Consider the following 26,593-nt stretch of genomic DNA (forward strand, 5'->3'; position numbering starts at 1 on the left):
ATCTCAGGGTCTGATCCTTGCCCCAGCTTCCATTTGTCTCTCCAGCCTCCAGAAATTCATTCTCTCAAGGCAGCCTATTCCTCATGAAACTTTCTCCTTGTATTGAGCTAAATTCTTTCTCCAGATCACTCCTTACCCTGCATCCCATCCAACAAGGCCACCTCCCTTCCATAAGACAACACTTTATGGACTTGAACATCCTTGGGCATCCACCTTCTATGCTCAAGTACCCTTTATGTTCTACATTTGTACAGTGTTTTAGGCCAGCCACCTCCTCGCCTTCCACACATTTGTTTGTACTGATGCGACCTGATGCGAGAAAGGTCAGCCCCTCAAGGGCAGAGACAGTGGACAGAGGTCTGAATTCCTTTGCATTCTGCCTAAACAGACATTGGTCTATGTTTATACTTATTATCTGCCAATGTGTGTTTTTGGGGGGACTTCCCTGGTGGCACAGTGGTTAAGAATCCGCCTGCCAATGCAGGGGACACGGGTTCGAGCCCTGGTCCGGGAAGATCCCACATGCCACAGAACAACCAATCTCGTGCGCCACAACACGAGCCCACGAGCCACAACTACTGAGCCTGCATGCCACAGCTACTGAAGCCCGTGTGCCTAGAGCCCGTGCTCCACAACAAGAGAAGCCACCGCAATGAGAAGCCCGCACACCGCAGCAAAGAGTAGCCCCCGCTTGTTGCAACTAGAGAAAGCCAGTGCGCAGCAATGAAGACCTAAAGCAGCCAAAAATAAATAAATAAATTTATAAAAAAAAAAGAAAGAAAGAAACAGCCCCTCCCCAAGAGGTAACACAGCAAGATGTTGTATCATGAATCCTTTAGAAGTGGATCTCCAAATACTAACAGTTGGATCTGGCAGACATTATTAGTTTCCCACCCAATTTCATTCCATTCCCCCTCTTCCATGCTAACAGAGACTGGATTTTCTTCATAGGCACATAGGGCTTTCTTCATAGAGAGCCCTAGTCAGTCCCAGCATTCCTATTCCCCACTTTCCCAGTTTCCCTGGTAACCAAGGCTGGTCATATGACCTGGTTCTGGCCAATGGGATGTAAGGTGAAGTCCATGGTGGGGGCTTCTGGGAATGGTTTTGTTTTTCTGATAAAAGAGACAGACATAAAAAAAAAGAAAAAAAGAGACAGACATAGTTGGTGCAGCTATTTTTGCCCTTCTACTGCCCTGACCTGGAAGATGAAGCCTAGAGCTGTGGCAACCACCTTGTAACAATGAGGCAGCCATGTGAGGATACCAGAGAAGAAAGGCAGAGCCTGAGCCCTTGATGCTGTGGCTGAGAAGCCTGTGCAACTGGCCATTTCTGGTCTTCTTAGGTGGGGCAATCAATCTCATTTATCGATGCTTAAGCCACTAGCAGTCAAGTTCTCTGTAACTTGCAGCAGAAAGCAATTTTCACTGATAAAATGGGCAATTACTTTTTAAATTAGGATGCTTAAGTCTTACAAACAGCAAATGGAAAAAAATAAAGGCGGGGACTTGAACCTGAAATAAGAGTTGCCTTATTGTTTGTGTTCTTATGTTAGTGAAATATCTAAAAAAGTAGGCTCGGGGAGCATATTAAAATACTAATTAACTTAAAATACTAATTAAAATACTAATTAAAATACTAATTAACTTAAAATTGCTGTCCAGGATTATTAGATTATATCATCTTATTGATACTTTCTGAATTTAAAAAAGCATCAATAATATTCTCATGTAAAGTATACCAGAGCTCCAAATACTATAATAAATACTTATCCTTTGTTTTAACTACAGTTCAACACTGTGTCATCTTTTAACATGTGCAGGCCAAAATTTAAGTATTCGTAAGTGTGTCATGAATACGTAGTGAGTGCTCAATAAATGTTAGCCAATGTAATTATTATTAAAAATATCAATACTTCACCCTTGAAACTGTTCCGTATCTTGACTGTATCAAAGCAAATATTCTGGCTGCGATATTGTACTATAGCTTAGCAAGATGTTACCATTGGGAGTAACTGGGTAAAGGGTACATGAGATGTCTCTGTATTATTTCTTACAACTGCATATGAATCTACAATTATATCAAAATTTAAAAGGTTAATTAAAAATTTGTTTAACTACTTGTGGAAATGTAACCCAGCGATTCCACTCCTAGGTCTATACTCGAAAGAATTGAAATCAGGACCTCGAACAGATACTCATCCGCAAATGCTCATGGCAGTATTATTCACAATAGCCAAAAGGTAGAAGCAACACAAGTATCCTTTCTTTTTTTTCCAAAGGTCCTTTTAAAATTTTCTTTAATTTTAAGGGTTTTTTGGCTGAGCTGTGTGGCTTGTGGGATCTTAGTTTCCCGACCAGGGATCGAACCCAGGCCCTGGCAGTGAAAGTGCCAAGTCCTAACCACTGGACCGCCAGGGAATTCCCCAACCTAAGTATCCATCGACACACAATGTGGAATTATACACACAATGGAATATTACTCGGTCATGAAAAAAGAATGAAGTTCTGATACATGCTATGGCATGGATGAACCTTGAAAACATTATGCTAAGTGAAATAAGCCAGACACAAAAGGAGAGATGTTGTAGGATTTCATTTATAAGAAATAACTCGAATAGACAGAAAGTAGATTGGAGGATCCCGGGGTTGGGGGTGGGGGAGAAATGGGAGTTATAGTATAGTTTCTGTTTGGGATGATGAAGAAGTGTTGGAAACAGGTAGTGGTGATAGTTGCAAAACACTGAACGTGCTTAATGCCACTGAATTTTATGTACACTTAAAAATGATTTTTAGGGAATTCCCTGGTGGTCCAGTGATTAGGACTCAGCACTTTCACTGCCATGGCCCAGGTTCAATCCCTGGTTGGGGAGCTAGGATCCCACAGTCACACAGCTCGGCCGGGAAAAATAAAAAGTTTTTAAAAGGTGAATATTGTTGAATATGTTTTGCCACAATTAAAAAAACAAAGTAATATACCTAAAACCACTGGATTGTACAATTTAAATGGGTGAATTATATCTCAATAAAGCTATTAAAAGATTTTTTAAAATACTTCACTTTTCTCTGATTGGTGGAATTAAATAACATAAAATGTATGAAACATAGTGATGTGCTTAGTACACAGTAGGCCCTCAATAGTCATCTCTTTCCTCTCATCTGCCTATGAAAGCGGTAGTGTCTGCCTTAAACTGCTAGCTTTCTTCATGGGAAGAGAGAGAAATACACCCCTTTAGTTATAACTACCGTAGGTCAGATGTGTTAAACAAAACTCTCAAGAAACTAAGGTTCAGAGAGGTTGGATATTGTGCCCAGGGGCACACAGCACCAACACAGGGACTCTCTTGAATATGCTCGGCTGTAGCCATATAGTCCCCAACCCCCAGCGGTCTCATCACTAGGCTGGTGGCCCTCTATCTACAGTGTCCAATCCCACTTCCCAGCTCAGGGCACAGGAAAGAGCAAAGAAGCTGCTGGGCTGCTCTGAGGAAGAAACTGCCTGCGGGGAGGGGAGTGGGGCTCCCCCAAGCCCCTGCCCCATCTACTGACCTATCCACACTGCAGGCACGTCAGAGCAGTCAGAGCCTGCGGCTGCCGTGTCCTGGATCACATGTCCACTTGCTGACTTGAGAAGATGAGGCTTCTGACTTTTTTCTTAATGGAAGTAAAATAATTCCTGCTTCCCTCCAACTCCCCCCTTTCCCCTTGGTCCCCCACCACCACCACTAAGCTGGATGAGATCCCAGCCTTTCCGAAGTAAAAATAGCAGAGTGTGCAGGGGCGGCAGCAGCGTGGGGGCAGTTTTAAGTTTCTTTCTTTTATCCCAGGCACTAAAAATAACCGGTTAAAGCTCAGAAAAGCCTGGCCCTGCACCTGGCCCCCAGCCTGTCCCAGGTGCTGCCCCATCACATTTCTCTTCCCACAGGAAAGGCTCAGACAAGGCAGAGAGGGAGAGGTTCTGAGCCTGTGTCCTTCTCCTGCCTCCTCTGCAGAGCTGCCGTCCTGACACTGCAAAGCTGTCATGGTCAAGACTCTTCTCTTCCCCTTACCTAGAAACCCGCCCCCCCCACACACACAATTTAATGTCCTTGGTTTATTAAGGATGTGTGCAATGCTTTACAGTTTACAAGGCTATTTCCATATGTCATTTGATCTGTGTACCAGAATTGAGGGAGGGAGAACACATGATGATTATTATTATTCCCATGTGAAAACTGAGGCTCAGAAAGGGCAGGTGACTTTCTCAGGGCCACTTCCTCAGCCAGGAAAGGTCTGAGGGAGGATCTAAACCTTAATCTCTAAGTCTTATCTCCTTTGCCCTGAACTTGAGACCACCTACCCTGTATGATCGTCAGAATGCCCCGAAAGCCTTTGAACTACACAGACCTTAAGGACTTACCCACTTCAAGGTTCTAAGTCAATAGGGGAGATGTACAGGAATGGATAATTTTGCAATGCTCCTCTAATGGTTCTTACTATCTACCAGGTCTGGGGAGCATGCACTAAACCTATTTTATGCAGTACTTTTGTCTAACCAGTGTTCCTTCCAGGAGACTTAGGTGTTGACTCTCTACCTATAAGTTCTACCAAACTATAGCTGACCCATCTCCAGAAAGAGGAACAAATCACACAAAAGGTGAGAGGAGTACTCTGGGCTCCTGAGGGCCCAGGGGCTGTGGGTCACGTGGACACACTGATGGACACCCCAGCCCAGCAGAATGCCCTCCTAAACACTCACCTACACCCCCCGCATGATCTGAGCTCCCTTCGGCCACCCTGTCGGGCAGGAGGTCCTGGGTGACAGGTGAACTCACCTTGCTGCCTCCGACAGGACAGCTATCTCGGGCTGCCCCTTACCCTGGTGCTATATCATAATGGTGAAGAGTGCCTCACTCCTGACTCACTATAAGCCGAGAGAGTCTTGCGGGCGGGTAAACACACATGCCACCTAATATTCCAGGGCTTGTGCCAGCTGCTCCAGGATGGTACTGGGTGATGAGACCCTGGCCTTCGGCTTATTAAGGAAGTGTCCGCTCTCCTGCTGCTCTCTCCTCTGGACCCTTCTCACCCAGGGCACCGTGTCCCCAAGGACATTTCAGTAGGGCTGTGCTATCCTTGCATTCCCAGCTGCCAGAAAGTCTCTAAAACTGAACACCTCACCAGGAAAGACTATTTCAGCTCAGCCTCCCTTTCCACTCCCTTCCTCTTTTTCCCACTTTGAGGAAGGGCTACAGACTTTGCTACTGGCCAAGGCATCTCAGTGAGTTGGATTGGGCTTCTTAGAAGGAATTCTTGTATAACCAAGGAGACTAGATTCCACCCAGCTCTGTTATTTACTAGCTGCGTGGCCTTGGGCGAATCACTTAAACTCAGTTGCACTAGATCAGTCATGGCAAAAAGCTGTCAGCTGTGCCACCACCCTCCATTTCCTAGTCTGTGGCAGACATTGCTAATCAGTCACAGCACTCTTGCCTACTGATCCCAGGCACTGCCTAAGAAGCCTTCCAATCATGTATTCTAGGCAGCTGCTCCCCACCCTACAGTTGACAGTCCAGCTGAAAGCAATTTGCCATCCTGGAGCCAGCTCATTGTACTCAAAAGTCAAGTCCAGCAGGATCGGAGACCAACATGGGTAAGGCAGATTAGGAAAGCATCTTTACAGTAGCAGGTTAAGTAGATAAATAATATATATTTTAATGACACAGAAGTGCAAACCATAAAGGAAAAGACTGATACATTCAATTTATTAGAATTACTAACTTCTGTTCATCAAAGGATGCCATAAAGAGAAGAGAGCTACAAATGAGATTTTTACACCACCAGCTACTGAAAACATGACTCATAAAAATGACCAGAACATATAAAGATTTCTAAATGAAGTAGAAAATCTGAGGAAAGGCTCAGACAAGTACCTCACAGAATACAGCTCTGTTTACTCCTCTACGTACTGTCTGTGGCCACTTTCACATTACAACAGCAGATTTAAATAGTTAAAAGCATTTTAACTTCAAAAGTATAGTTAAAAGTATTTTAACTTTAAAGTATTTTAACTTTACTTTAAAATACTTTAAAAGTATTTTAATACTTTTAAATACTTTAAAATACTTTACTTTAAAATACTTTAAAAGTATTTTAACTTTAACTAGTTAAAAGTATTTTCACTTTTGGCCCACAAAGCCTAAAATATGTATCCGGCTGACTCCTGTAATACAGAATGAAAATAAATGAATGATAGCACCATGCAACAGGAAGCATTCATCTCGGAAATACTGATTAAAATAATTAAGATGCAGAAGACTATGTATAGTATAATTTCATTTAAAACGGAAAAACATGATATGATTTGAGATACAAATACATGATAAAACCATAAAGAACGGCAAGGGAAAATAATGTGGAATCAGGATGGTAGCTGCCCCTGAAAGTAATGAATGCGGCTCAGACACAGAGGGAAGCTCAAAAGTAAGGGTAAAATTTCTTTTTATTAGACTGGGTGGAACGTTATCAATGTTCTTCCTACTTCACGTATGTTTTTGGCAAATGACAATGCCTGTCCTTTAAAATATGTTATTCTTTTCCCATCCCAACATAGTTTTAGCTGGACACATGGCATCCCAGCTAAAGACTACAATTCCCAGACATCCTTGCAAAGACGTGTGGCCGAGTGACTAGATTCCACCAATGGGCTGTGAATGGAAGGAACTTGTACTACTCTGGGTCCTGCCCTTCGAGGGATCGGATACAGGCTTTTCTTCCTTTTGGCTGTCTCGGAGATGGGTCCACAAGTGGAAACCACTTGCTAAGGATGGCAAAGCCGCCAACCAGTCCTGGATCACCTTAGACATATTGGACTGTTATATGAGAGATGAGAGAGAATTAAAGTTCTATCTTGCTTAGGTTTGAGTTTTTTGCTTTGAGGGAGCGAGTCTCTTTGTACAGAAGTTTAGCCTTACCCTAACTAATATAACATACTATAAATATTTTTCTGGATCTACTTGATGCTTACTTAAAAAAAAATTATTTATTTATTTTGGCTGCGCTGGGTGTTAGTTGTGGCACGCAGGATCTCTTAGTTGCGGCATGCGGGCTCTTAGTTGCGGCACGCATGTGGGATCTAGTTCTCTGACCAGGGATTGAACCTGGGCCCCCCGCATTGGGAGCACGAAATCCCACCGACTGGACCACCAGGGAAGTCCCTCAATGCTTACTTTTTAAGGAAGTGTTTTGTTTGTTTTCATTTTTATTTTTAAAGTGGATAGATATATAGTAAGTGCTGTCAACCCTTCAGGAAAGTTTTGTTGAGAAAGGGAGCAGGGTAAGGCAGCAGCAGCTGAACAGAGATAAAGTTTGGATCAAAATACACTTGTGGGTGTTTTAAATTCAATTCTGTTTGGGTGCTGATGAAAATGATCCAGCAGTGAGGAAGGGTTTGATGGGGTTGGAAGCAGACATGATACTATAGGAGTGAAGTCCCTAATAAAGAAAGAGGAATGCGATTCAGCGCAGAGATGGGGAGCCTGGCTTTTGATAGGAACAGAAATTCCTCTAACAAGAGTGAAGACAGAAAACAAGTAGGTAGGTTTGTGGATTCAACAGCAGGAGGTTTAGAAATTCCCCACTTGACTGTTTCTATTTTCTCAAGCAAATATGAAGCAAGGTCACCGGCCAAGGAGCAGGGAAAGAGGCTACAGGAGAGTCACAACTGCCTTCTGAAACACAGAAGAAACCAGTGATGTAACATGATGCAGAGTATCTTAAATCAGTGACTAACATTTTACTCTGTGGTACAACTCCAGGAGTTTCCCTGGTGAATCAGGAGCAAGATGAAACAGCAACTAACTACTATCATTCCCATTTTACAGAGGAGGAAAGGGAGGCTTCAAGAAGTTAGTAAATCACCCAAGGAGCGTATACGTGGTGCCGCTGGGGTTTTATCGGGTCTGTGTGACCACTGAACCTGTTACCCAACGTCTGATGAGCCAGAAGCCCTGAATGGACAGTAATAAGGGCTCAGCACAGACGAGACCATCTTCTGTGACTTCATTCAATTAACACTTCCCCAACCAGAGGTCATCAGGTCATCGTGCCTGAGTGGCCCAAGGTGCGAGGCCACGTGGGAAGATCTTGTGAGGCGTCAGATGTGTGTGCGTGAGCATGTGTGTGTGTAGGGTGGAAGGTGGTTCGGGGGATACAAACAGCCATCAGAGTTCTTGGGCCCTAGTTCAAAACTATTCTTTGAAGTGCTCGAGAGTTGTTTTGTTTCAGAACACTAATGTATTTTGGAAAAGAAAAAGAATTTTTAAAGGCAAGTCATCTCTCATCCTCTTTCTTCATTCACAGGGCCAGAAAAGTGGTATTTCTGGCATGGGCTAGAGGCGGGATACTCTATAAATACAAAGCCATTAAATCCCATGCAGCGGGAACCTGATCAGGGCCTCCTTTTAATTTCCTGACATGAGCTGGCCACTAACCCAATTACCCAGAATCCCCGGAGGAGCCCTCCGCCTTCCCAACAAGCACAAAGAGATTGAGAGTGTATCGCATGGATGTCAGCCCAGCTTTCACTGAAATCAAATATCTTTTCGAAAACACTTGGGGAAAGGCAGACCAGGGGCTGAGGGGAGGAGGAAATGAAGCGGGCCCGGGAGGCTGGTGGCCTGAGGGAGGTAAAGTGAGGTGAGCAGAAGAAGTTTGCGCGGACAGTCTGTGCAGGAAGATCTGCAGAATTCCCGGATGTACAGGTGCCCCCTGTGACACGCAGCAAATGGTTCTCCAGGTTCTCCTGGCTTAGAGGCCATCAGGCCACACCCTCACCTATCTGGGGAGGGCTTCTCCATGGTCCTCCCAAGGGACCCACTCATCCTCATTTTAGACCCCAGACGGGGTCAGCCTAAGGCGATGCCACCTCTAGGTCTCCCACCAGCCAATCCAGGAGGAAACTCAAGGCAGCTGGACACTAGTAGGCCCCACCTAACACAATGGGCGCAAATGAGAGCATCTTTGAATCCAATACTACTTTAACACGCCCAGGAAGCTGACATTTTAAAGCGGTCCCACAGCAGATCTTACCAAGGAGTCGTCCCATCTGGTCCTCACCTTGACCTAGTGATAGAGAGCAGGTTTCAACACCCCTGCTCCACAGGTGAAGAAATGCAGGCCCAGGCTCGTAAGTGAGAAATCATAGACAAAGCAAGGATACCTAAGAGCCAGGAGGGGACACAGGCACTGACGCCCAGCCCGGAGCAGATTTTGTATGCAGTTTCCTATAAAGAGAATCGTCACTCTTTTCTCTGAAAATATAGATTTTCATACACGGGATTTGCTTGAAGCAAGACAGACCCTTGGACATCACCTGTGCTCCACAGCCGACGCTTCCAGAACTGACAGCAGCCTCGAGGCAGAGGCTGAGCCAAAGAAAGCCCCACTTCTGACCTTTTCCCTGGCAGTTGCTGGGCCCCCAAATCGCGTGGCGCTCTCTCAGGTTATTTTACTTAAGAAAGGAAAGACCGAATAAGGATCCAGAGCTGCTGGACAGAAGAGGGAAGCAGGTGAGATGCGGAGGAGGGGAGGCTGGCCTTCCATTCTCCCCTTCTCCATCTCCCTCCCCCAGAAGACCCAGGACCCCAGCCCCTGGCTCCCCGATGTCGAGGAGCCTTGAAGATGGGTTGCGGGGGGCACCTGGGGAAGGCTGGGGTCTGCATTTCAGAGTCAGGTCAGAGTCTGAGGGAGACAGAGGGAGGCTGCGTGCCTGCATATGATGGGGGTGGGGGGACGGGCACCTAAACAAAAGCAGAAGCCAGGGCAGCTCCCTGGCAGGGACACAGGCTTCTCAAGGAGGCGCGCTCCTCTGAAGGGGCCGTCCCCGCGGAGCTTCAGAGCCCGGGACCTTGCCAAGGCTCTGTACTGCGGGGAAGAGCTAAGCGAAGGAGCCTTTGTGTCATCTTCCCCCGTCAGCAGCGGGGGCAGGGCAGAGCGGCGGGAGGGAGCGTTCTGGGGACTGCCCTTCTCCTGGGGCAGAGCTCCTGAGGGCTGAGCCCCCGGGAAGTTCACCTCAGCACACCTGCCCGGCTCCCGCCAACAGCCTCAGACGCCCACCACCCACCACACGTGTGCTCCCCACCTGAGGCTCTCGTTCCCCCAGCAGCCCACACCATCATCCTGGGCCACACAGCGTTCATCTCGCTCCTTTTAAGTAGCTGGCGGGGCGCCTGGCCTGCTGTTGCCGATGGACTGTGCCCCTGGCCACCTGCTTCCCTGCCTCTGTGGATCCCCTCATCATTCTGCCTTTCTGGGGCGCCACTGGGAAGTACCCCTGCTCTCTTCCCAGCACTGGGTAACCCCTCAAGAGACTCTGCTCAAAGGCTGCAAGGTGGTCCAGGGATTTCAAGTGGCGGTCCCCACTTTTTCCTTCTCTCTCCCTCCCTGCTCATAATCCTGGGGGGAGGGCGAGGTGACCTGGGATTAGAAGCCTCCCCACCCCTGACCTGGGCCATGCGGAGCAGACACAGCACAGCAGGGAGAAGCTCCAGGCTCTGGGACCAGCTCCCCTCAAACCAGCGTGCGTCGCTGCAGGACTCAATTTTGTCTGCCTTCAAATTCAGGAGTATATTGATAGCAATCAGCTGCTTCTGTTCCAAGCTCCTCAGACGCTGTGAAGTAAGCCAGGAAGGCTACACGCTCCAACCAGGAAACGCTGTTGGACAGCTGGCCCCTGCCCGGGTCAGGGCCCTCACACCTGGCTTCCCAGAACATCCTTACACACTTAAGAGCAGAGTCTCTCCAAGGCTGACAAAGCCTTCGGCTGCTTCTCAGCAGCGTGCAGAGGGGGGATCAGGAGACCAGCGCTGAGGCACGCTTCTGAGGGCCTCTGTGCCTCAGTTTCCTCATCTGTGCACCCCAGGATGCTCTGGAGCAGCAGAAAGGACCCGGTACAGAAGACAGAGGACCTGGTTCAGCCACTAGCTGGGGTCACACCCTACACGGGGGTAGACCAAAATTGGGGAGAATCAAAATGAACAGACACACAGTCTTTCAGCAGGTCCAGCGCAGCCTGTTTCTAATCTAGAAAGAGAGCTGTTTCTTCAGTTGGTTCCCCCGGTGGAGCAGCTGGCATGTGAATAAGAGCTGAGGGGCCTCCTCCACGTCAAAAGGGTTGCATGAAACAACTAGTAAGAAACGCAGTTTAAGGGTCAATGTGCCATGTTGACACAGGGGCGGTGGAGGAACCGGGCTCAGTGGAGGTGAAGGGGGCACCCGGAATGGAAAACGGACGGAGTCCCCGATTTCCACATCACAACAACGTCCAAGTCGTCCTACTAACAAAGCACCTTAGATTCGGGCCCTCTTCCCAGAGGGCGCCTGGAAGCCAGGATGGGAGGAGGGCCTCGGGCTCTTAAAGGCTGGGCTGGGCTCCAGAAGCCCCTCCCACTGAGGGCCTGCATTCCAGTCCTGCCCCTTCCTCTCCTCTCCCAGCCCCTCTGGATCCGATAATCTGATCACCAGCACACACCTCTTTTCCTGACTCCTCTCATTTCTGGAAGGATCCCAGGGCCCAGAATCATAAAAGCAGATCTGTAGAAATTGCCACTGGCTCCCCTTGAAAGCAGGGGAAGGGGAGAAACACACACACACACACACACACACACACACACACACACACACACACACACACACACACACACACACACACACACTACCCGTCTCCAAAAATGGCACTAAACGAGGTTCATCAGCCTGAGCAGATCAACAGGGAAGGCGGTGCGGGAGACCGAGAGCTGTGCTGTCCTAATAACGAGAGCCACAGGTCACTTACAATTCTCTAGTAGCCACGCTAAAGAAGGTAAAAAGAAGCTGTGATATCAATGTCATAATACGTTTTGTTTAATCCAATATGTCCAGAATATCATCATCTCAACATGTAATCATTTAAAAAATTATCACCACAATATTTTACACTCCTTTTTATCATCCTAGTAAGTCTTCAAAATCTGGTGTGTAATTTACACTTAGAAGACGTGGCTCACGCTGCCGTGTTGGATGGCAGGCTCTAGAGGAGAAAGAGAGGCAAAAGGTAGAGAAAGGAAAGGGAAGAGAGAGGATGGGGGTGGGGGCAGGGGACAGGAGGAGGAAAACACTGGCCAGGGGACAGCCATGTCCTGTGCACCTGCTGGAAAACAGAGGTTGACCTTGGCAGGTGAAGGGTACATGACGTGTCATTCTGGGCCTCAACGTCTCTGCTCTCCGCATGCCCACACTCCATGGGCCACCGAGAGGTGATAAAGCATCCCAAGGCTTCCTTCCCAGGGTGGAGAGGGTTCTTGGCCCCGACGAGGGCCTTCCCCAGAGCGCCAAGCCAGCTTTTCTAAGGCCCAAGTGGGGTCATGATTCCCCAAAGGATCTTTAATGGAGAACTTCCAACTCCTGTTGCCCAGCAGTGTCCCGAGAGCGCGGAGAGCTTTAGCTGCCCACGGGGACTGGAGGCTGCACACCTGCCTGCAGGCTGTGTGAGACAGGCAGCCCGGGGGGCAGGGCCTTCACCCGGGCTACAGGGAGAGACCTGTTCCCGTGCGCCGCTCAGGGAGAAGGCTGAGCTTGCTGGCATTTCCCGGGGGTCTGAGGCTTCCCGTGGGAAGAAGAGCTTGCCCAGGACCCAGGCTTCGGTTCCGCCTTGCATGGCCAAGCGGGGCCTCTTACCTTCCTTCAGCATCCCCACTTTGAGGCATTTCATGAAGCGACAGGCCTGGCAGGACTTGCGCCTCCGTTTCGTGATCTCACACTCGTTGGTGGCCGGGCAGCTGTACTCAATGTTCCCTGTAAGCAGACACAGAAGGGTTGCCAGGTACTGCCCCCATCTGCCAGCCACAGGCTGCATGGGGATTCACCGACCAAATCACTACTCTCCAGCCCCGAGGTTCCCACAGGGCAGTGGTTCTCAAAGTAGGAGGTGCTCCGAGACACATGTCAGGGTGTTTCCTCCTCTCTTAAATACAGAGATCCCAGGGCCAGAGGTCAGGTCGACCAGGCAGCCACAGCTTTGAAGCCACCACTGAACTGGGACATCAAAACTCACTGAGCTGACATTTTATCCCAAGCAGAGAAATTTTATCCCACTGCTGACCAAAACGTCAGTGTGGCCCACCGGCCCTATGCCCTCAGCCTGGGCCCCAACTCATGGGAAAAACCTCTCGGCAGCTCTGAGCCCGCAGGGACCAGGGCCTGCATCCCACATCCCACGGCAGAGGCCCAGGCCACCCAGCTTGGCTGACCTTGAGAAAATCACTTTCCTCTCACTGAGTTGCAGTTTCCTCATCTGCAAAATAGTGTGATATCTGCTCGATGAAGGATTAAGCAAGATCAGGTATATAAGATTGCTTTAAAAATTGTAAAGCACGATTTGAAGTGAGCTGGTGATTTTATAAGCACAGTTCATTGCTGCAGAGGGAAACTGTGATTAATTTTCCATGTCACCCCTTAACTGGGTGATAATAATGGCTTCCGTGAACCTGACCCCATGCTCCTAGTAGGCTGTGAGCACCACGAAGGCAAGAGGTGTGCTGTTCATCACGTCATCTCTATTGCACTGAGATCAACCCCTGCTGCACAGAAGGCATGCAAGACCAGCCTGCTGAATAAAAAATCTACCGAATCCTCATAGCAACTCCATGAAGTAGGTACTGATACCATCCCCATTTTACAGATGAGAAACCTGAGGTTTACAGAGTGGTTTACAGTCTTATTCGGGATGAGCTGATCTTCGAATGCTCTGGGGAGGCCATTGTCCCTTTGCAGGGCCTCTTCCTGGGAGGGCTGACAGCACGGTCGGGAGAGGCTGCAGCTGCCTTTCTAACGTAGGGGCACAGCATCTGCCCTGAGTGCTCTTACGTGTCTGCACTCATGTCACAAATGTGCACTGTGCAGCTACAACAAGCCTGGAGGCCAAAGGAAAGGCAATGGGAGGGGGAAAGGGACTGGAATTGTTGGGGGTGGGCAGAGAGACAGGCAATAGAAAGATACAAGTGCAGGACAGCGGACCACTGTGCCGTTTTGGATTTTATCATGTCTCCTCGGCCCCCATCCCAGTCAGTGCAGTCTGCTTGAGTCTGTGGTTTTCAGAGAACAGACTCTGAACTATTGCAAACCTTTCATCCCAACACCCATCCAGCTGCCACCTTCTCAGGGAGCAGGGACAAGTGATGCCCAGCAAGCCGCTTGTCCAGATTCCCCTCCCGGGCCCAGCTCACCCAACAAGGACACTGCCTGGCACGGAGCAGCCTCCAAAAGGCCACGCCCAGCCCTGCACCGTGCTAGAAAGGGCAGCTCCAGGCCTGCCTGTGCCCAGAACCACCCCCCCCCCCCACACACACACAACCCATCCACTTTAGCAGCAATAAGAGCCACCTTCATTGTGCACCTGCTAGGAGCGTGACCTGCCTCAGATCCCTCCATCCTCACGGCAACCCTCTGGGACCCACCAGTGCCCCATTTTACAGACCAAGAAACTGAGAGTCAGGGAGCTGAAGTGAGTTACCCGAGGCCACACAGAGCCGCTGTGCCACCCCTGCACCCCACTAGAAGTTTGGGGACTTCAGACAGGCCCCTATGCTAACCCAGCTACTGAGGTGGTCTAGAGGAAGGGGAGAGGGGCTGTCCTCAGGTGACCCTGTGCCTCAGCCTCCCCAGGTAGCATTTGGATTTTCTGAGAACAAGCATGAACCAGGTTCCACCACTGACAAAAGTGTTTTGAAGTACTGAAATTATTGAGCCCCAATTACACGATGCCTAATTACACTGAGTACTCACAACGTCCCAGTGAGCATTCCGATCCTCATTTTGTACAGGTGAGAAAACTGAGGCTCACAGAGGTCGATTTGGCCGGAGCACCTTACAGATCTCTCTCTCTCTCTCTCTCAAGTCCAGCCGGCACCATCCTTCTGTGGGGAGGGGGGCCAGAAGCCATCCTCTGTGCTGGAGGATGGGAGGTAAGAGGAAAGGGGAGGAATAAAGATTCCGTGTGCCCCTCCCTCCTATTACCTGACCCTAAGCATTTCTTAGGTCACTCTCTTTGTGACTTCTTGGGAAATAATTTCAATATTCACATAAGCATGGTAAAATTAAAAAGAGAAACAGGGGAGGGATAAATTAGGAGCTTGGGATGTACAAATAAACACTATTATATATAAAATAGAAAAACAGGGCCTTCCCTGGTGGTGCAGTGCTTGAGAGTCCGCCTGCCGATGCAGGGAACACGGGTTTGTGCCCTGGTCCGGGAAGATCCCACATGCCACGGAGCGGCTGGGCCCGTGAGCCATGGCCGCTGGGCCTGCGCATCCGGAGCCTGTGCTCCGCAGCGGCAGAGGCTGCAACAGCGAGAGGCCCGCGTACAGGAAAAAAAAAAAAAAAAAAAAAAACATAAACAACGAGGACCTATGTATAGCACAGGGAACTATATTCAATACCCTATAATAACCTATTATAGAAAAGAATTTGAAAAAGAATAGATATATATGTATAACTGAATCACTTTGCTGTACACCAGAAACTAACACAACATTGTAAAGAAAGAGAGAGAGAGAGAGAGAGAGAAACAGAAAGGAGGAAATCCCATACGTAAGCTAGTTCATCCAGGTCTATCCCGGCTTAGAAGGTTCTGTAGAATTTGGCCCCGGCCTCCACCCCACTCCCCTCCTCTCTCTCCAGCCTCACCTTCCCCATTGCTCTGCATAACTCAGTTCCTGGAACTCAATGACCTCCTAGGCTCCCAGGCCTTTGCTGCTTAGGACAAGGCCACTCAGCTCCCTCCGCCTCCTGGCCTGGCCTGCCCACCCTCCTGGTCCCCCTTGGGAAGGTGACCCTTCTCTCCATCACCCGGTCGCCACTGTGTGTCTCCTCCTCCCAAATCAGCTTTTCTCTGTAGTCCCAGTGCCTGGCACACAGTAGGTGCTCAATACACACTGAGAGCTAACACCGACGAGAGCTTGTTATGAAGCAGCTGCGGTTCTACTTTTCTTATGTTGAATCTTTAATTTTCCCAACAACACTGGAGGTAAACATCTTCCTCTCCATCTTACAGATGAGAAAGGTAAGCAGAGTCCAGGACGAGGCAGAGCAAGGACTTGAAACCAGGGGGTCTGGCTCTGCTCTGCTCCCCTGGGCGTTAAGTTTACAGGGCCTGGGGCCTGGGGACTCGGGCCGCCTTGGGATGCCACTTGCAGGTGGCTAACTCTTCACGTTCACTGGTCTCAGCCCCCCAGCCAGCCTGTCAATCCCTTGAAGGGCAGATCTTAAGTTGTCACTCCAGCAAGGGGTCCATAAGTATCTGTTGATTTGGCACTGCTGCTCTCCCAGGACAAGAGACTGAGCATTAACAAGAACCTAGGGATGTTCTTGACTCTGTGGGTGTGGCTGTGTGTGTGTGTGAGAGGGAGAGAGATCTAATTTTATTTATTTATTTTTGTTCCTTTCAATTTGTTTTATGGCCCCAGCGGCTGACTGCCAGCAAAGCCAGGCTGGTGGCCCTGCCTTGTAATTTCTGTAAGTGCCTCCCTGATAAAGTGATGAGATTAATTCATCAGAATTCCTGTGGTCTCTGGAGGGCAGTCTAGGAGAGCACAGGAGCAGGGAGGGGCGTGTATACACACACACACACACACACACACACACACTCACTCACTCACTCACTCACCAGGGGCTGAGGGGTGGCAGGGTTGGGGATGGGCTCTCACAGGACAAGGACACAGCCAACATCTAGCATAAATTCAGAGTTCTAACCTGGGAGTGTGCCCAGTATAGACATATGCAGACTCTACCTCAGGCAAATCACCCAACTTCTCTGGGCCCCAGCTTCCTCATCTGTAAAATGGGCACAATATGTTCCCAACTATACAGTCCTGAGGATTCATCACATAAAGGGCTTAGTGAAGTGCATGCACTGGGTGGCAAGCAAAGTGAACATGCTTATTTTTACATGCATCAGGGCTGCCAGGGTACATATAGCCAGAAGACCCCAGGGTAAGTCCTTTCCAGGTGTCAGACCTGAGGCCAGCCACCCATTCTGCCATTTAAGAACATTAGGACCAGGCCTCCCATAGATAGACCTCAGAGCTCATGCTGCCTGTGGGAGGGAGAGGGAGTCAGGAATGATCTGGATTTCAGTGTGACCTCAAGGCACAGGGAAATCCCCACCATCAACTCTCTTCAATCCTGTGCCCCAGGAGAAGGAAAGCCCAGGGGCATCCCCATCAGCTGTCCTGAAACAGCTGCAGGAAAGTGGGCAGTCCCCTCCCTGGGGCTCAGGGATGGGGGCTGCAGAGCTTAGATAAACAGCTCGTGAGGAATTTATGGGCTCAGGGGCTGCTGGCTAACATTCTGAATGGCCACCATTTTTAGCTCTGGAGTGATAGGGCTGGGCTGGGAGTCACTTGGTTCCACTCCCTTATTTATCTCACTCCTGGAGGAGAGAGACTCTCCCTTTCATCTCTGCACGGTCCGCTGTCCTCAGCTCTCCACCCTTCCCTCCTCCTTACCCTCCAGCTGATGATCTCATTCATGCCACTGGCTTCAGCTTATGTAATTGGCAAGGACGGGCAGCAAGAGGCACTGTCTGTGCTTCAAACCCTTATATCCATCTGCCTGCTGGCTACTTCCACCTGGAATTCCCTTGGGTTCTTCATACTTCCTCCACCTGAACCCATCCTCACCCAGACTTTCTCTTACTGTGTTCCTTGTCTCAGCAAAGCCATCACTAAGCCACCTGCCACCTGGGTCAGAAACTGCGGTGGCATCGTAGATTCATGCCTCTCCTTTACTTCTAAGGTCCTTTTCATCCCACCTGCCTGATATTTCCACCCTCCTTCCCCTCCTGCCACAGCTAGTTCCCACGCCCATCGTCTCTTCCCTCTCCTCTAACGCACTTGCTTCCTCTTGTCACCATTGCCCTTTCCAATCAGTCTACCCTCCACACCGCCCCTGGAGAGACGTGAATAACTCCTGTGCAAAGTGCCTCGATGGATCACCCACTTCTGTCTGCATGCCTTCCCAGGAGCCCGCCACAGGGCAGTAAGGGAGTGAGAACAGTCACGGAAGAATGAAGGAAGTCAAAACCAAAGTAACCGGAGGGGATTCCGGATAAGAAATAAGCCCTTGTACCGCAGAACCTCAAAAAGCCTCAGGTGTTGAAGACACAGTGGAAGATGGAGTGAGGTATGGGAGTAAAAATGGGAATTTGCTGGAAGTCTGTATTTAAGGAGTACTTAGCTGCCACTACGGGTGGCCTCCAAGGGTCTCCCCACAGCCTGCACAAGAGAAGCCAACTTCATCTCTGGAGGGTCTAAGCAAGTGAATCCGGACTCAGGGGCCCCAGGCTTAGCTGAGGGCAGACGGGAAGCTGAAGTTTCCGAATACTGCACACCAAAGAGTGAGACCGCCCAGCCCCACTCCCCAAGCTCACCCCCAAAATTCTAGCAGGCAGATATCTACTCCACACCCTCACTCCCACCCTCCACTCCCTACTCCCCTAGCCTGAAGATGGGAATTTGTAGCAATCTTCTCTGGAAAAACAAATGGCATCAGAGAAAAGACCAGCAGGTATAGGGGCAGCACAGGAATAAAGACACAGACGTAGAGAATGGACTTGATGACACGGGGGAGGGGGAAGGGTAAGCTGGGACGAAGTGAGAGAGTGGCATGGACATATATATACTACCAAATGTAAAATAGATAGCTAGTGGGAAGCAGCCGTGTAGCACAGGGAGATCAGCTCGGTGCTTTGTGACCACCTAGAGGGGTGGGATAGGGAGGGTGGGAGGGAGGGAGACGCAAGAGGGAGGAGATATGGGGATGTATGTATATGTATAGCTGATTCACTTTGTTATAAAGCAAAAGCTAACACACCATTGTAAAGCAGTTATACTCCAGTAAAGATGTTAAAAAAAAAAAATCAGCAGATAAAAAATAAGCCAAAGGAAAGCTCTTTCTATGCTTTTTATCCCTGTTTGCATTTAAGACAGCCAAGGATTATCACTACATCTGTGAAAAGCTTCAATATAAAAACTAACCAAGATAAACGGGGGGAACATTATGTGGGAAGAAACCAGGACAAAGCAAGAAGGAGAAATGAACCTCCACAAGCAATACTCAGTATACTGTTGACTTGAGAAGATAAAAATACTGCATTCATGAAACAAGAACAGCATGCAATAAAAATAAAGTATAAAATGGAGCTCAGGGACTTCCCTGGTGGTGCAGTGGTTAAGAATCCACCTGCCAATGCAGGAGACATGGGTTTGAGACCCGGTCCGGGAAGATCCCACATGCCACAGAGCAAATAAACCCGTGCGCCACAACTACTGAGCCTGTGCTCTAGAGCCTGCGAGCCACAACTACTGAAGCCTGCACGCCACAACTGCTGAAGCCCGTGCACCTAGAGCCCGTGCTCCATAGCAAGAGAAGCCACCGCAATGAGAAGCCCGCACACCTCAACCAAGAGTAGCCCCCGCTCACCACAACTAGAGAAAGCCCGTGTGCAGCAAAGACCAATGCAGCCAAAAATAAATAAATAAATTTATTATTTTTTTAATGGAGCTCATAGAAATTAAAAATACAAAAAAATTCCAAAGAATCAACTAAGCAGCTACTCTAAAATAGAACAAAAAATCAAAGAGATGGACAATAAGACAGAAAAGAGGTAAGAACTAGAAGATTGGTCCTGGAAACTCAATATCCAACCCTGAGGAGTTTTTGAAAGAGAAAACAGTGGAGAGGAAGTTATCACCAAGGGAGAAAGGGAAGGCGAGAAGAGGGGAGGGACGAAGATGTCTAAGACCAGAAGAATATGAGTTTCCAGGTCAAAAGGCCTGCTGAGAGTCCAGAAGAATGAATGAAAATGGCCTGGACAGCATTATAGAGGTGGAGAACAGATCAGTGGCTGCCAGGGTCAGGGAGGGAAGAGACAGGGAGGTGGTGTGGCTGTAAAAGGGTAGCACCAGGAATCCTGTGTGATGGAACGTTCTGTATCTTGACTGCGGTGGTGCTCACAGGAATCTGCAGTGATGAAACTGCACAGAACTTAACACACACACACACACACACAGATGAGAGTGTACAACTAGTAAAATCTGAGTAAGGCTGATGGATATCAATGCCATTTTCCTGGTTGTGGTATCTTGCTATATATACGTATGTTATATAGCCCATATATGTTATGTCATATAGCTACATATATTATATATGCTACATTGTTATGTAAGATGTTACCACTGAAGGAAGCTGGGTGAAATGTATGGGATCTATGTACATGGAATCTCTCTGTAATATTTCTTATAACTGCATGGGAATCTACAATTACCTCAAAACAAAAATATAATAATAATAATAATATAGGGCCTTCCCTGGTGGCGCAGTGGTTAAGAATCTGCCTGCCAATGCAGGGGACACAGTTCGAGCCCTGGTCCAGGAAGATCCCACATGCTACAGGGCAACTAAGCCCGTGCACAACAACTACTGAAGCCTGCGTGCTCTAGGGCCTGTGCTCTGCAACAAGAGAAGCCACCACAATGAGAAGCCCGCCCGCTGCAATAAAGAGTAGCCCCCGCTTACCGCAACTAGAGAAAGCTCACGCGCAACAACGAAGACCCAATGCAGCCAAAAATAAATAAAATACATAAATTTTTTTAAAAGTATCTGAAGGTACTAAAAAAAATAATAATAATATAAAGACCTATACACACAACATAGGTTTTTTATCATGGAAGACCAAAAAAAGATCCTAAAAACTTTCAGCAAGAGTGTTAAAAACAAGTCAAGGGCTTCCCTGGTGGCGCAGTGGTTGGGGGTCCGCCTGCTGATGCGGGGGGCGTGGGTTCATGCCCTGGTCTGGGAGGATCCTGCGTGCCACGGAGCGGCTAGGCCCGTGAGCCATGGCCGCTGAGCCTGAGCGTCCGGAGCCTGTGATCCGCAGCTGGAGAGGCCGCAGCAGTGAGAGGCCCACGTACCGCAAAAAAAAAAAAAAAAAAGTCAAATACAAAGGATCAAGAATAAGATTGGCCACCATATCTCAAACCATAAGGGAAAAAACCCTCTCTGTACACACACAGATACACAAAACTAGTGCACATACTCACCACTCTTTTTTCTTCTTAGCACTCATCACCTGACTTTTGTTTATTTAGCTTGTTTATTATCTGCTTTGTTCATTGCTGTTTTCCAACACCTAGAACCAGGTCTGGGAAAGAGTTAGGCCTCAGTATACATTTTCTAAGTGAATGAATTAAACTTCTGGACAGCAGCACTAGAAGCTAGAAGACAAAGCAGCAATGGTGTCCAAATTCTCGGGAGAAATTATTTTCAACTAGCATCTAATGTATGGGTTGAAGGATTGAGTAAAGACATTTCCACACATCCAAGATGTCAACAATTTTACCTCTCCTGTGCCTTTCTAGCATGAGCTTCTCCCCCACACCTGACCCCAAAGGGAAAGACCAAAAAGAGGAAGAGGACAGAGGATCCTACCAGGAGAAAAGTCAAGGGGATATCCAGGAGGAATTGGCAATAGACAAAGAGATTTAACCAAAAATCGTGATATAACCATATTCAGACAATGGGAAGACGGGAAATGTATGTGTGTTGGGATGGTTTGTATAATGGGAACTAACTCTTCATCTTCCATAACAGGAAGTCAAGAAATAATGTAAAATTGCTGTCAGTAAGTATAGCTGTAAAATCATAGTAGTAATTAAGAAGACAAAGGGCTAGAAGAAAGATTTTCTTAAATGGCTAACTCTAGATCATGGAGGGAAAGAGAAAGAATGGATAGGGTCAGGGACCCTTATTTTTCATTATAAGAGTTATACTTTGGGTCTTTTTAAACTATGTGCATACATTATTTTGGTAAAAGTTAAAAATTAATTTAAAATTAATTTGTTCATTGTGTAAAGATGAAATCTAACCTCCAGGGAAAAGCACATCGGGCCCTTTATGATCTGGCCACCTCTGACCAGTCCACTGTAATCTCCCTCCACCTAGGCCCCCGGTTTGTAGGCTCCAGAAAACCACATGGCGCCTCTGGGCCCTCTCATACCTCCCTCTAGCTGAAACCCCTCCTGGCAAACTCTTCCACATCCTCGGAGCCTCGGCGCGCATGTGGCCTTTTCAGTGACGCCCTCTTCCCTTCCGTCCCAGGTAGGCTTACATGCCCCTTCCTGTTTGCCCCCAGAGGCCTCATCCATCACCCCGCCTGCCACACACATACACACACTGAAAGCAACTAGCTTAATGTTTCATAATCAGGATTTTGCATGCTGTCCTCCCTTCTGAACTGCGTGCTTACTGGGGATAGAGATTGTTAGGTCTTTCATTTCTGTATCTCAAGTACAGTGTCTGCCCCCTGAAGCACCCGTTGATCAAGGCAATTAAGTTGAAAGCAAGAGTGCCCACCCAGAGAAACCTAGAATTCAACAATGACCTTCCAGTTGTCAAGTGCAATCCCCTCCCTTGGGCCTTCCCCATCCTGGTCCTTCCGGAAGCAACAGACACCCATCACACCTCTTAAAACCCACTCTGTTAGATTTCCTCTCCCTTCTCTCCAGGGACTCTTGTAACGTCTCTGATCGCTTCTATATTTATTGCATAGAATCTAAGATGCTTTTGATGGTAAGATTGCACCATTATTTTATATACCACCAAGAAAGAGAGGAAAAACATCTGCCAATCAAAGTACGGCTTGTGCTTCCTCGCCACTAGCATTTTCTCTTTTTTTTTCTTATTAAAAGAGCTCTTTGAGATTTATTGATAGATACAGATTTGATCATACAGCATTCTTGTGGATACATGAAAGGGAAAACATAAGAAAAATAAATTGAAGATATTGCTAAAATTTCTCAGAGTGTGACTCTTCTTAATCCTTTTTGATCAAAGTCATTGTCTTTGTGTTTTTCCACAGATCGGTCCTCTTTGCTGACAAAGGAGCTGAGGACGCTGTGCTTCTTGAATGTCCCTTGTTCTCATAGGGGTTTCCTTCCAGGTCACTGGCCCCTTTCTGCAAGTTTTAATGTGCTTGTGAGGGCAGTGACAACCACATACATCTGTCACCTAGCAGACAGTAATCGGCCCAATTCAGAGATGTTACACGGAGGAAATGTGCATCTTAGAACTGACAAAATATGGTATTTCTCAGTCTCCTTTCAAGGCTCTGACCCCTTCCTTTCACCAGCGTCCCTCCTCCTGGCGCCTTATCCCTTGACCCTCTCCTTCAGAGCAGCTTTCCCTAGAACAAGCTCTCCCAGAGGGCCTGTTAACTCAGAGCCTCAGATTCTGCAGGCCTGAAATCTGCATTTCTAACCGGCCCCCTAGTGAAGCCTGTGCTGAGGTGTGGGGACCATACTTTGAGAACCCCTGCCCTAGAGGATCTCATTAGACCCAAAAGCCCACTCGGATTTTACTCTTGGGGTCTAGCCCTGCATTTCCCACTGCCCAGGTTAAGGCCTGTGAACTGATCAAACTCAACATGCCTCAGACTTCATCCATTATCCCAACCTCTCCTCCCTGCCCACCCCCCTTCCACCAGCAAAATTATTCTTTCTAGGTTTCTCCTCCGCCAATGGCCTGACCATCCTCTAGTAGCCTAAATTAGACATCTAAGAGCCAGTCTCACAATCCAGTTACTATTTTTTTATACTGAAATCACTTTCAAAATCCTAACCTCTCCTTTTAACCCTTCTGCCACTGTTGGGGTTTGGATACTTCTAAGTGGACTGTTAACTAGATCTCTGAACTGGACTGTTAAAATCGCCGCCTAGTCTGCCGGCCCCTAGACTCTCCCATTTCCAGCCCATCTTCCCTATCACTGCCGGAATTATCTTGCTAAAAGGAGATGTGATTAATTCCCTGCTCAAAAATCTTCAATGGCTTCTCGTTGCCAAGTATAAATAACAAATAACAAATCCTATTTATCTAATGGTTATCATAGGCCAGGCACTAAGCTAAACACTCTACATTCACGTCTCATTTAATTTCTGCAAGAATATCCTGGGAGCGGGAACTATTTATTAGCCCCATCAGTCCCCTTTTACTGACAAGGAAATTAAGGACCAGAGAAACGAAGTAACTTGCCCAACTTGACACAACTACGAAATTGTAGAGTTGGGATCCTAAGCCAGGTGAAGCAGCCCAAGCAGAAATATTACTCTATACTTTTCCTACCAAGGGCCTGTGAAAACCTTTGACATCTGGTCCCAGCTTCTGTTCCAGCCCCTCACCTACCACTGGTCCCCTCTTGCTGAGCAGAGCACACTCAACTCCTGTGGGCCTCTTCCTGCTGTTCTTTCTACCAAGAATGTTCACTTTCCACTCCAGCTTAAATGTCCCTTCCTCTGGGAAGCCTTCCCTGCTCTGTCTGGCTGTGTCTCACCTGACTTTCACCCTGGCTGTGCCTCTGAAAAGAGGAACTGTGATTTGTTCTTCCTCTCATTGCCTCAGTGCCCGGCAGACAGCAATGTTTTGTGGGTTTAATTGACTCTTTTTATGCATTTGTACAGATGAGGAAACTGAGGCCAGAGGATCCTAGGCCCTGCTCAAGGTCAGCTGGCTGGCGAGTGGCAGGGCTGGGACAGCACTCCACTCCAGGCTCCCACTTACTCCTGGCTTGTCTCTGCATCCCTGTCATAGTCTCTGTCCCCTGGGATCCCAGGCCTCATTCACCAGGACAAAAGGCCTGGAGGTGGTCCAAGGCAGGATAAGCCATCAATCATCCCCCCGCCCCTCTCCCTGGGGAGTTTCCTTCCAAGCCTGCATCGGGGCCCCATGTGAACAGAGGGAGCTTGGTGCCAGGGCCTCGTTCTTGCTTGTTCCTCCTCATCTTAAGGAGCTACTCAAGGGGCCTCCTGGTGACCTGCAAAGTTGGCCACTTGCCCTGGGAACACAGGGAAGGGGACGGAGCAGTTTTACCCTCTGCACAGCCCCTCATGGCCACGCAGCATGTGTTGTCAACAGCTTCCATCCCACCTAGAAGAAAATCCAAGTGCTGCACTCACCACGGCCTGAGTTTTATCAGCCTCTCAGCCCCGTCTCCTTCCACTTGGCCTTTACTCACTCATAACAGCCACAATGGTCCTCCTTCTGGTCCTGAAACAGATCCGCTGTTTCCCCTGCCTGGAACGCCTGAACTTCCCCTTACCTTGAAAGTCGCCTTCTTAGCACGGCCTTACCTAATCCTCAGACTAAATTAGACCCCCTCTCTCAGCCACCTTTGCTCCCATCACTGGTTTTTCTCTTTCACAGTACTCACCTGGGTCTGTCATTATGCCTCTTTGTTACCGTATATACTGTCTGCCTTACCCCCGAGAATACAAGACCACAGAGTAGGGCCCATTGTTCTGTCTTCAGCTCCCAGCACAATGGTTGGGACTCAGTAAAGTATCACCAAAGAACTGAACAAGTGCTTCCTAAGCTCAGATGTAAGGCAGGAGTTTTCCCCCAACACTGTCCTTTAGAAAAGAGGAAGTGCTTCCCTGGTGGCACAGTTAAGAATCTGCCTGCCAATGCAGGGGACACGGGTTCGAGCCCTGGTCTGGGAAGATCCCACATGCCGCGGAGCAACTAAACCCGTGAGCCACAACTACTGAGCCCACGAGCCACAACTACTGAAGCCTGCGCATCTAGAGCCCGTGCTCCACAACAAGAGAAGCCACCGCAATGAGAAGCCCGCGCACTGCAACGAAGAGTAGCCCCGCTCGCCACAACTAGAGAAAGCCCGCGCACAGCAACGAAGACCCAACGCAGCCAAAAATGAATGAATTAATTAATTTTAAAAAAAAGAAAGAAGGAAGAGGAAGTTGCTTAATATCTGCGTCTTTGTGAAGTCTCTTATCAGAGGTGCTGTGTCAGTCCCTTCATATTGAACAACTGCCTTTTGGGGAGACTCAGTGCCCTGAGAAGACCCCAATCAAGGCTCGTCACCGGACTGAATCAGTAACAAAGGCAGAAAGAAATTTAGCCCAAATTTAGTTATTGCTGGGGATATGAACCATAATTAACAAACACTGAGAGTCAAAAGCAGTATAGGGGCTTCCCTGGTGGTGCAGTGGTTGAGAGTCCGCCTGCTGATGCAGGGGACACGGGTTCGTGCCCCGGTCCGGGAGGATCCCACATGCCGCGGAGCGGCTGGGCCCATGAGCCATGGCCGGTGAGCCTGCGCGTCCGGAGCCTGTGCTCCGCAACGGGAGAGGCCACAACAGTGAGAGGCCCGCGTACTGCAAAAGAAAAAAAGCAGCAGTATGGTACCTGATATATTGTGGAAACCATGACTATAAATTGACCCAACTATATAAAATAGGTGAACAACAAAGATCTACTGTGTAGCACAGGGAACTATACTCAATATCTTGTAATAACCTATAAAGAAAAAGAATCTGAAAAAGAATATATATATATACACACACACATACGTATGTATAACCGAATCACTTTGCTGTACACTTGAAACTAACACAACACTGTAAATTAATCAAACTTCAATTAAAAAATACTGACACAACTAAAAAAGAACTATCCTAATGGTCTAGGAAATGTACTTAGTGCTCAGAATAAAAATCTGAGGGACAGTA

The 26,593-nt window shown here is 48.2% G+C and overlaps 1 protein-coding gene across 5 annotated transcripts in view; it reads right to left on the reverse strand.

Moving 5' to 3' along the window:
- ESRRB (estrogen related receptor beta) overlaps positions 1-26,593 on the reverse strand; it is a 243,819-nt gene that overhangs the window by 19,608 nt on the left and 197,618 nt on the right. For all 5 annotated transcript variants that reach the window (XM_079913204.1, XM_079913201.1, XM_079913205.1 and 2 more), the window contains one exon: positions 12,693-12,809. In XM_079913204.1, coding sequence (XP_079769330.1) covers positions 12,693-12,809 — 117 coding nt within the window. The remainder of the gene's footprint in view (positions 1-12,692; positions 12,810-26,593) is intronic.

This window comes from Stenella coeruleoalba, assembly GCF_951394435.1.
Source record: "Stenella coeruleoalba genome assembly, chromosome: 2".
NCBI lineage: Eukaryota > Metazoa > Chordata > Mammalia > Artiodactyla > Delphinidae > Stenella > Stenella coeruleoalba.